This window comes from Borostomias antarcticus (assembly GCF_949987555.1).
Source record: "Borostomias antarcticus genome assembly, chromosome: 16".
Lineage (NCBI taxonomy): Eukaryota > Metazoa > Chordata > Actinopteri > Stomiiformes > Stomiidae > Borostomias > Borostomias antarcticus.
In genome coordinates, this window is record NC_140249.1 from 20,022,650 (window position 1) to 20,034,218 (window position 11,569).

The 11,569-nt window shown below is 41.8% G+C and overlaps 1 protein-coding gene across 1 annotated transcript; it reads left to right on the forward strand.

Moving 5' to 3' along the window:
* Positions 1-1,318: 1,318 nt before the first annotated feature.
* alx1 (ALX homeobox 1) lies at positions 1,319-4,941 on the forward strand (the record flags this gene model as incomplete). Its single annotated transcript, XM_084451279.1, has 4 exons — positions 1,319-1,541; positions 2,163-2,470; positions 2,778-2,906; positions 4,612-4,941. The coding sequence occupies 4 exons, from the start codon at positions 1,319-1,321 to the stop codon at positions 4,939-4,941; spliced, it is 990 nt and encodes a 329-aa protein (XP_084307405.1).
* Positions 4,942-11,569: the final 6,628 nt, after the last annotated feature.

An 11,569-nucleotide genomic window follows, 5' to 3' on the forward strand; every position in this document is an offset into this window, starting at 1 on the left:
TTAGTGTTCTAAATTGAACTGGGCTGCATTGACAGGAGAGCCTTGTCTCACATGGTTTTGCGCCAATCGCAGCCTGTCACTACAAATTGAAGTTCATTGGATTCTCGATGAAATTCGATTAACATACTTGAACATTCTGACCCCGAGACACAGCACACAGGTCATTCGATAAACATCTTTTGAACGTTTTCTTCTCTCTACATGTTTCATTTCTTCCCTATACGATTCTTCACTCGGAATTGTTGTTACGGTGATAAATTACCACTTAGTCACAATTGAGAGTGAGCGATTTTCAACGGTGTTTGCTTGAATGGCCAATATTGTTCAAGCAAAAAAGCAGCCATGCACTCCGTCTGTTATTGGACTATTATGTTACAAGTTATTATAATAATCACTATTTCAGAATTAGCATAGCCATTTGACGTTCATTGAAAAAGTGCCACGCAAACTCACTTAGGCTATAGCAAAACGAAATAATTATTTTATTAGAATTAGGCTATGTGATCTGAGTGATCACAATAAAGCAATAGCCTACATCTAAATTAGTTTTTCTCTCTCTATAGCCTAGCCTATTTGATTTAGCTTTACCTTAATTGTTATGAATATGATCCATATAGAGATTTTTTTTTTTAAAGGCTACCTAATAAAGTTGGAGAAAACGTCTCTTTTTATGGATGATAGGCTAATCAACTGTGAGTAAAACATTAGGCTACTTGTTGCTGTTGTTATTATCCTTGCTCCAGGTTTGTGGAAACTAAAAAATGTATTATATAGGCCTACACGGAATTTCGAAGCTGTTTAGATGCTAGACGATGATATAATGCTATTTGGACAAAATGTTTAATAGCCTATATTTCCTTGATATATCTGCGGTACCTGGCCTAATTATTGTCGAAGAAATTAGTGCTGAAGATGAACGTCCTTAACGAAAAGCTGCAAATAATTTGCAGTTAGGCTACAACTTTATGTCGAGTCGATAAATCATTAGGCTATACACCTTTGTTTAGATCGTCTAGACAAGTTGTAAAAGAAAGTGAATTTGACTGATTCCTTATCCTTTTAGACTATGTCCAGAGTCTAGAATCACTGATGTTTGGTTTGGATCCAGCGCGTGGGAGGAGTTAAGTCCAAAGGGGCTTCTTCAAGGAACCCCTTCTCCTACTACGGTTATAAAGAGGCCATAGTGCCTTCAAGACAAGACAAATTAAGACTTGCGCTAGTTACTGCATTACAGAATATCATCTGAGTCATTAAAAGGCAACGGCACTTCTTTATGGTCACATTTGATAAACTACGTCAACGGCAGGATTCGGGGAATATGATGGAATACCTGAACGATAAATTCACCATGAAAAGCCAAGCGATTAAGGGAAGCGAGTATTATATGGGATCAGCCGGCGCGCTGGACCAGGTCATGGAGAGTTTGGACAGCGTTCAGTACTACAACAAGACCTCTCCCAAGTGTGTGCAGGCCTTCGGGCTTCAGAGTAGCGACCACCACACTCGAATGGAGCGGTCCTCGCCTTGCGGAGACCAAAACGGTGGGTAGGCTTGCACTTGCACATCGTTTTATAGTTTGAACCCCTGTCCATGCTGCGCCACTCATTTATTTTAATTGCCTGAATTAATCTGAAATTTAAGACTACCGCATCACCATAACCAAGTTATGAAGCAAACATGTGTGGCAAACATTTTTTTTTTTAATACACTTACAATTACTGCTCTCAATTATCAATTGATAGATAGGCGTTGACATAGCCTAACTGCTGCTGTTTAGAATGTGTATGGATGTGGGATGTTCTTCATGGTGTATGAGGAACATAGGCTCCAATAAATTGTCTTTCACGTTAAGAAAAGCCTAATTAAATCCAGAATTAGCATGCCATGTCATGACATTGTAAGTCATGGAGAATAAGTAATATATTTTCCGTTTTAAAATTGGGTTACATGTTTGTCAATTAGCTGTAGGCCTATTCTTCTATTGACTGTAGCCTGTTTCGTTGAACAGTACGCCTAAAACTACTGTACGCCTAAAACGACTGCATACTATTTTCATTGCAAAGGCTATTTGAAATTTGGATATTATTATGATAGGGCAGTGACTGTAAACTGTAGCCTATCCCCTAGCTTATTTGAAAACTTTTATTTTCTCCTTAATGTAGCAAATTATGGTGTCCCAAAAAGTGAAGAAGAAACTTTACATGCGGACCTTGGAAGGCCGATGGACACTTGTTGCAATCTGCGAGCTTCACCAGTAGGCCTAGCGGGTCAAGAGAAAACGGACTTGGATGAAATCGGTGACAAGTGCGACAGTAACGTATCGAGCAGTAAGAAGAGGAGACACCGAACGACATTCACGAGCGCACAGCTGGAGGAGCTGGAGAAAGTGTTTCAGAAGACCCATTACCCTGACGTGTACGTGAGGGAACAGCTGGCTATGAGAACGGAATTAACCGAGGCCAGGGTGCAGGTAGAGGCCTATTTCACCCTAACTTTTATTAGCCTATAATTTAAAGCCTATATGCGTAATTGAGCAGCAGTGGGGAATGGGCTTACTGTATAGCCGTAGGACAGTATGAAATGCTTAAAAAAGTTGAGCTGATAAAGGTAAAACAATTTTGCATAAACACAAGGTGTTGGTTGGCATTTTATAGGCTATTGATGTGATGTTCTTATTAATAAATCTAGTCTGCAATTTTACCAAAACATGCAGGCTATATTTCAACTGCTCGTATGCAGTCTTGAGTAAATTGTGAATTTTGTCCTTTTCCCACCAGGTGTGGTTTCAAAACAGAAGAGCCAAATGGAGAAAAAGAGAACGATATGGGCAGATTCAACAAGCAAAAAATCACTTCGCAACCACATACGACATATCAGTGTTACCAAGGACGGACAGCTACTCACAGGCAGGTTCTTGCTGGACACATTCACCAGAGACAGATGTGGCAATTCGCGTTTTATGTTTTTCTTATTAATTATGAATGCAAGTGTGCAACCATATTAATCGATTAGCTTACAACGCAGTCAAGCTCAGATAAAAAAAAAGTGATTTGCAAACTCTTATAATCTTCTAATAATTCACACATACGTAGGCTAATCCATTGCTTATTAAAGGTTTATTTGTTGACTTTAAAATATGCTGCCTATGCGTAGCGGTCTATGCGATGCATGGTCTCATCGAATTTGAGACCTAACCTAAATTTCTTAAACATCCTAATTTGAATAGATAGCCTACTGATTTATTAATCATAGGTCTTAAAAGTAGCATGTTGCCCGTGACCCCTGCTTGGTAAATGAAGTAGGCTATCTTTGAGGGTTTGAATCATTAGGCATGAAAAATATTTGTCTCTAGACAAAGTCCACTAGAATCAATTGTCGCGTATGTATCCCACATTTCTTAGTTGTAGGCCTACAATTGATCTAATATCAAGACATAAGACACAGCTGCAAAAACGATATGGGTAATTAGATAATTATTTTATAACAGTGACGCTGTTGCAATTCGTCAGCGTCACTGTTATAAATTAGCCCATATTGTACGCCTTCTTTCACAGACAATCGGCGCATAGAGATTTGCTTTGAAGGAGCTTATTTAGTTTCTTCTCATAATTTCCTCATATAAACACTTGAATGAACCCATCTTTTTAATAGGAGTTATAGCCTACCCATATTGTCTACGGAAGGCATTTGATTTCCTAAGGGGGACTGAATTGTATTTTTTATAATGTACTTTTGTTTCACGACCTCAATTAAGTTCGAGTTGCTGATTTTGTCTTGTAAATATGGTGGGGATGAATTCCATTTTTGTGGCTTGTGCATTTTGAAGCGCACAATCTGGATTTGTTATAGGCTACAGGGGGAGCTTGCTAGAATTGTTGCTACATTTACGGATGTTATGTTTGGAGGCATGTCTGTTGATTCTCATTGAAGTCATGCAGTATATTTAGGACACATTATTGTTTATAACTACTTAAATATGAGATTGCCATGCGATGCCATGCAACAAACCTTATTGCCACTATACCAGACATAGCAACACCCGCACAAGCATGGTTCTGCAGCAGCCAGTAAACCAAGTTTGGCTGTAGGCCTAACTGTTGGCCAGCAGTAACAGCGTCAGAGTGGTGACAATGATTCTTCCTCATTAAAACTTTGGAGATGTTATGACACAGTTACATGTTTTTTTTAATGCTAGCCTATGTGTATATATAAATTAACCAAATTATGGACATTGTTATTTTCATCTGAGGTGAGAAAGTTGCATACATTGGAAAGGAATGGTTGTCCTTTTACCTCATTTATGTTGTGAGCAAGTCAATATTTAACTTGTGTATTTCTCCACTACAAAAAAATCATGCATTAGCCTTCTATAGCCTTTTGAAAATTATGCACAGAGCCTGAAATTAAATAATAAATTCACTCTTCAGAATTTCTTTAAAAAAATGTCTCCTCTCAAAGCCCTAGATGGTCGAATTATCACCTAAATCTGGTTATTCACAATAATCAGACTATTGCTTGCATGTAAACGAGGTCATTGATTGATGACACTTTACTATTAATTAACACACAGATAATTGATACTATTGATTAACACACTTTTCCCCTCTGCAGATCCCCAACAACCTGTGGCCCAGCCCCGCCCCCGGAGCCTCCTGCATGCTCCCTCGTGGCTCCCCGCCCTGCGTCTCCTCCTACCCCCACACCCCTCGCGCCGCCGCTGACCACGGATACGTGGGCTTCCCCAACCAGCAGAACCAATTTGGACACGTCTCGCTCAACAACTTCTTCACGGCCGACTCCCTCCTCACACCCCCGCCGCCGCCGCCCAACGGCGCTCACGCCTTCGAGGCCAAGCCCGAGTTCGAGAGGCGCTCTTCCAGCATCGCTGTCCTGCGGATGAAGGCCAAAGAACACGCGGCGAACATCTCCTGGGCTATGTGAACCTGACCCACCCCCCGCCCCCATGAACGCACGGCCCACTCTAACCTCATAGTATGAATGAACGCAGCCCGATATACCCATGCTGATATGTGACTGAGGGAGAGCAGGCTGTAGGTGCACTGTGATGCTGGATGTGGGGCAGAGAAGAGGACTGTGGTTTGAATGTTGTAAATAGGCCAACTGATGACTGGTGATGTGCTGGAAAGACGTCAATAGACCCTGAGCGCTGTCTGGAGGGGATATGGACCCACTTCACTTTGAACAGTCTGGTCAGTATTGTTAACCAGATGTCTACCTTACAGCAGAATAGACCTTCAAGTTAATGCTTGATTTAGTTCTACAGTATGGTCAAAATTAGGTTGCCAAAGGCTCAAACTGACACAAGAACCTTCGGTGTGGGTTCCTAGAGGTGTTAAGGTCTGGATGTGCTTATACCTGTCCCATGTAACTCCATAGCCCCAGCCTCTGGACTCGCAGAGCAGAACAGAGACAAATAGACTGACATACTAACATGTCTGTGTGCTTTGCAGCAAAGCTATGTAACCCCCATTGACTGTGTCTACTTAATGCCATAAGACACATGCAGTGTCTGCAAGAGGCAGTTGGTCTTTATAAATAAATAAAATTATTTGTATAATTAATTATTTGTATAAATGTATGACAAAAGTAATAAAAATGTATATTGTGCTAAACAATTACTTTAATTTGAAAATTCCTAAAAGCACATTTATCTGAAATGAAGACACATTTTAATTGCTCATATGACTAAGCTGTAATGTTCTCTAATGAATGGTCTATCAATATGTAACATTGAAATGATGCAAACTGTTTAGTTGAACTTAATGCTAATAGATGATTCATCACACTATCAACAAGTTCATGCCCACCACTCTCAATGTTATTGAGGATGCTAGTCATGGTAGATTAACCATTTAGGTAAAATGAGAGTTAAGTAAATTTTGCCAAATATCTAGATTGGAATGGGAGAGCAAGCTAGGCTGTATGTTGTCATGAACCTCACTGAATCGTCGCATTCTATACCACACTTTCATGGAAACAGAAGCCTGTCTTTAACTTTTGTCCTCTTTTAGAGGTATTACATCATCCCTTTGTTTTGGTTGCTGAGATCACTTTTTGCGTCCGATAGCATCTCAGGGAAAATAAAAAAAACATGTCCGTAGCATTGAATTAGAGCAGTAACTTGTGTCAGATGCTTTGATATGGCATCACCATTTGTTTTCCTACGGGCACTTCCTTGCTGTTGTCAATCAAAAGTATGTACCAGTATATATATCTACATGGATCAAAGCACGTGTGCTTTGATCAAGTTTGTACTTTTTTTGAAACTTAAAAACTCAATACAAATGTAGACTTAAATTCAGATGATTTGAGGTCGTAGTTTTTGTCCGATAACCAACATTGAGGACAGGTCCAGAGCTCACTGGCACAGTTGCAATGGAAGAATGAATAGAATATGATCTCATGTTCTTGGCATTAGATCATCAGCACCTAATTTCTTATACAGTATCTCCCCCACTTCTATCTACTTCATGTGCAGGTTCAGCCAACCAGTGAGCCAAGTCGTAAGGCCTATCAAACATGATTGCAGTAAGCCTAGCGATGAACAACATGTAGATTCATTCGGAAACCTAGTTCATACATTAATTTGTTTAAGAAGCGATGAACAACCAATTTAATTGGGAAACAGAAACTAGATCTGTGTGTAGTAATTGCCTTTTTATTGTTTAAATAACCCTGACTCATATCTGATGTAGTGTAGTCCTCCCAACCACATGCTGACTGTTCACTTTCATTCACTTTCTCACCCTGCAATATTAACATAGAGATGGTTGAGACACGTTTGGATCCCCTTCCTTCCCTCTCTCTCTCCTCTCATACACACACACACACACACACACACACACACAGTCTTCTCTCTCTCACTCACAAACACACACGTACACACACACACACACACACACACACACACACACACACACACACACACACACACACACATTCTCAGTCTCTCTCCCCTCTCTCTCTCACACATACACACACACATTCTCAGTTTCCCCTCCCCCCCCCTCTCTCTCTCTCTCACGCATACACACACACACACACACACACAACTCAGGGGATCGCCAAGAGAGTGCACACACTATATCTGCAATGGCCATCAGTCACTCCCTTGGGGAATGTCTTACCCGCTCCCCCCCCTCCTTCCCCCCCTCACCCTGTCCAGTCTGCCCCATCCCTCTCATCCTTCTCCCCAGTGGTGATCATCATCACCGTGTTGGATGGGTGGGGAGAGACGGATGGATGATGTGGCCCAGCCTGCACACATGTTGGAGGAGAGGGGTCTGTGGTAGTGTCGGCTGGGGGGGGGGGGCGTCTCATACCCGTCTCATCACACCACGGGTGCTCTGCTCCTGAAGACCAAATTCATCAGCAGCTCCTATGGGTTTGACCCAGCGAGGTTAACCGCAGCCATTAATAAGAGCGTCTGGATCCGTCCCTCCCTATCTCTCTGGCTCGGGGGAGGAAAGGACTGAGGGGAGAGGGGAGGACGTAGGGAAGGAGGGAGAGAGAAGGAGCGCTCTCTCAATCTGGCTCACTCTGTTGACACAAAGACATAGAGCTACTTCAAACGCAGCAGCCGAGCTGCAAAATGGAGTCTGCCGTCAATTTTTCTCCCCCAATGAAGTCTAGGCTGCGTTTTGCTGACCCACTGGCTATTTTTCTTTTTTGGTAATTTGTTTGGTTGATGTCATAGTTTTTGTCGTTTTAATAGATAGAAGGTCGTGTTTTTAAGCCGAACTACTGCAGTGCCCGTTCAAAACGCATCTGTTTGGAATGGGCCAATTGCTTGGCCGTCGGTATTGCTGCTTGCAGATTTCTCAAGAACTGCTCATCCAAACAACTTCACTACCACACTTCCTTGGGTCCTGGTCAATAAATTAGCCAAATTTCAGGTTCACACAGTGCCCGGTTCCCGAGACTACAGACACACAGCAGAGACTCCTAGAATTACAGTAGTACATACTGTAGAGGTGAAGCATACTATGAAAATAACTAGAGTGGAACCTCTAGTTAAAAAAAAACAGAAAAAAAATATTTTGAAGGGCTTTTCCACCTACTTGAAGCAGCTGTCAGTCTCCTATCTACCATTCGCTGCCCTCTAGTGGTGTGGTGTGGTACATGTGTCAATCACTGTGAATGTAAGGTACCATATCACAGCCACAGTTAGCAGCAGCCAACAGTTTGACTCAGCGCTGGTGTAGAGACCAAACACATTGCAAGCAGCAGCCAGTCCTAATAGACACTCAGAACACATACTGATCATTTCAACCCACAGTATGTACACTAATGTGGATCCAAAAGCCTCCTCAGCCAATGACATTGTGGTAGAAAGCACCAGGCCTGTTCTCCTCCGTATGCTCTTTTATTTAGGACTACAATGCATGACTTGCCATTGGATTTCAGTCAGTTAAAGTGACAATGATTGGCAGGTATACTGAATGTATGCAAAACCCCAGTGGACAATTGATTACCGACATTCACATTTCATATGTTGAATGATATTACAGCAGTGAGGTTGCTGACATTCTCCAGTCAAAGTATTTTCTTCTTCAAAGTCTCTTATAAGTTCTTGTTTAATGGGTCAGGAGGAGACTTCTGCAGCCAAAAGCTTTTCAGCAGGCCTCTTAGCCTGCTTAGGAAGAGAGTGTGTGTATCCACCAGAGTGATCCAGACTGACATCAGAGCAGTGTGGTGGGATGGCTCTCAAATCTAATTAGGAAGGGAGTGGGACTGTAACTGCAGGCTGTCAGTGGAATCAACTTTTTTTTTCCCACAGGGGAGAAGGGGCGTTTGGTTACCAAAGGGATCATATTGGACTTCAGGTCCCCAACTGCATATAGTCCAATACACCATGACTAATGGAGAATATGGCCCTTCATCACCTTCAAGTGACATCATTTCCCTGACTGACAAGAGAAGTGAGTGACATCACTAGTCATCACCACAAATTCTGGTGGGTGTCCTCTTGGAATGTAGTGTAGTCATGTGTTTTGGTAGTTACTGTAAATGCCGTGAGCCATCTTGAAAATGAATATCTTGTCATGTAATTCTCTGGCATTTAGGGAACTGGTGGAGTGCCTGTTCCAACACTCGATACTGTGCTTCCTTGGGTCCTGAACAATACAGTCAAGCTGGAAAGTCTGCACACCCTTTTCACCGACTCCACATTTTATTATCTTACAGAATAGCCCATAATGACAAAGTGAAAACAGGTTTTTAGACATTTGGTCTTATTTCTAAAAAAATTGCTGGAGCTAAATGTAAAATATCATATGTACACAAATGTGCACACCATTTGATATGACAACCAAAAGTGGGCTGAGGTGCATTTTGTTTCCACTGATACTGCTTGAGATATTTCGAAAACTTACTGTGGTAAATTCAATTGATTGGACAAGATTAGGGACTGCCAACACCTGCCTATATAAGGTCCCACAATTGACAGTGCATGTTAAAGCAAACTCCAAGCCATGGGATCCAAGGAATTATCTGCAGACCTCAGAAACAGGATTGTAGGGTACGGATAATTTTCTTCAGCTTTAGAAGTCCCAAAGAGCCCAGTGTCCACCAAGAATCTTGGAGTTTAGAGACAACAAGAATCTTACTAGCCCTGGCCAGCTGGCCAAACTGAGCAATCGGGGAAGACTGTAAGCCTGGCATACCCATTCAAAATCCTCATAAAACTTAATTTCTCAACAAAAATCCCGATAAAACGTGATACAGTTTCTCTACAAAAATCGACTTTCACACTGTTTTTGACTTAACTGCGTCTTGTATTCTGCCATATCCCGTCATTCTCCTCTGTGTTTTGGTAGTGCTCTATCACCCAACAGGCCTCATTAAAATAAACAGCCCACATTACGGTCTGTTGACTATGATCTAATTAGCTTGTTGTCCCTTAAAAGGCTTCGGGCTTACGGAAGTCAAGGCAAATGAAAACTAGCCTGTGTCAAAATGTAAAAAGTGGGCGTAGGGTATGCCAGCTCCTGAGTGGCTTATTGGAATTCTTCATTTCATTTTACATTTCATTCTTCTTATTCATTTTAACGTTGGGACATCCAATCTAAACTAGATTGTCCCGCCATTCATCTGGCTGTCAATCACCCGAGGAGAGCCTGATGACGAGAGGCCAGTCAATCACAATCATGTTAGCTTCTTCTTCTTCTTCTTCTTCTTCTTCTTCTTCTTCCTCTTCTTTTGAGCATATGGCGAAATAGGAGCAGTCCTGATGTCGTTGGGAAGTTCACTGTGTGGCCAGGACAGAAAAGTGCTGTGGCCATGTCACAACCTCAAACCTTGTTCCATCTCCTAACTGTAGCAGTTAACAGGAAAACATATGCCTGCACCAGTTGTTTTTTTTCAGATTTAAAGCTACATGAGAACTCGGCACTTGGCAGCCCCTCTGGTCGTGATAAAATCTTTTTGATCTGAACCATTGTATATGATCATAAGTAACCTTAAAACAGGGCTAAACATGATTTTCCCCTTTACTACTCCTTTAAGATGAAGACCTTAAGGCTATTTTGCAATTTGGAGTGAAATTAATGCCTAAATTTGCCATCACATCCATGTAATATGTGCTATTTTTAAGTTTAGTTAGCTAATAAACTTGGATTTTTTTTTTTTTTTAGATTTTAAAAAGCGCCTTTTTCAAACTCACCTTGGTTTGAAATACAAAATAGAACTAGAGATAGAGCTATGAGAGGTGGAGCTACAGTATGAGAATTACGTGAAATCCTTTCATGCCTTCCTCAGGATGTCCAACTTCCTTGTGGCCGTTGAACACGTCCCTGTTTGGAACTGGGTCCTAGTGCCCATTGGGCACGTGCCCATGCCATTTGTACTGTACTATACTCTCTCGAGAACAGCTAACCCAAACAACTTCACACTCAACACTGGGTTCTGAGAAATACACTGTGTGTACAGTGCCCAGTTATTCAGTTCTTCAGATAATTGAGATACATACATACAGAGATTCCTGCCTGTATAGTTGGATAATCGTCTTTTTTCAAGATGAAAATCAATTATCATTCCCAAACATGCTCATGCCTTCTTTGTTTTCTCTTCAGTAGGCCTCAACACAGCCGTCTCTGATGGACATTTCAGCCGGGCTCCATCACTCACCCTAACTCCCATCATGCAGTGCAGGGGGCCCTGGTGTTTTCAAACCCCTGTGGTGTCAGAGGCCAGCTATCCCCCATTCACTGCAGACAGTTATGGATGTTCGGTAGGAGAGCGCTGCGGCTAGCCTTAGCTTTGGACCGCACTGATTTATGGGCGAGTTCCAGAACTGCAGCTCAGGCGACGAGTGACTTATAGTGTGAGGAGTGATCCTTTTATTGGATGAGCCACCAAACAAAAGCTTCTCATGACCTATTCTTAGTGGCGAATAACTGAATGTTACAACGGTGAGCGGGTTATTTTGATATACTGTAAGATAAAATTGAGTTCACAATTCAAAAATAAACTTGATATCAGTGCTGTTGACAAGGCAGGAAACCACTTTTGCTGCAGCATACCCCCTCATCATTGATCCATATAGGCT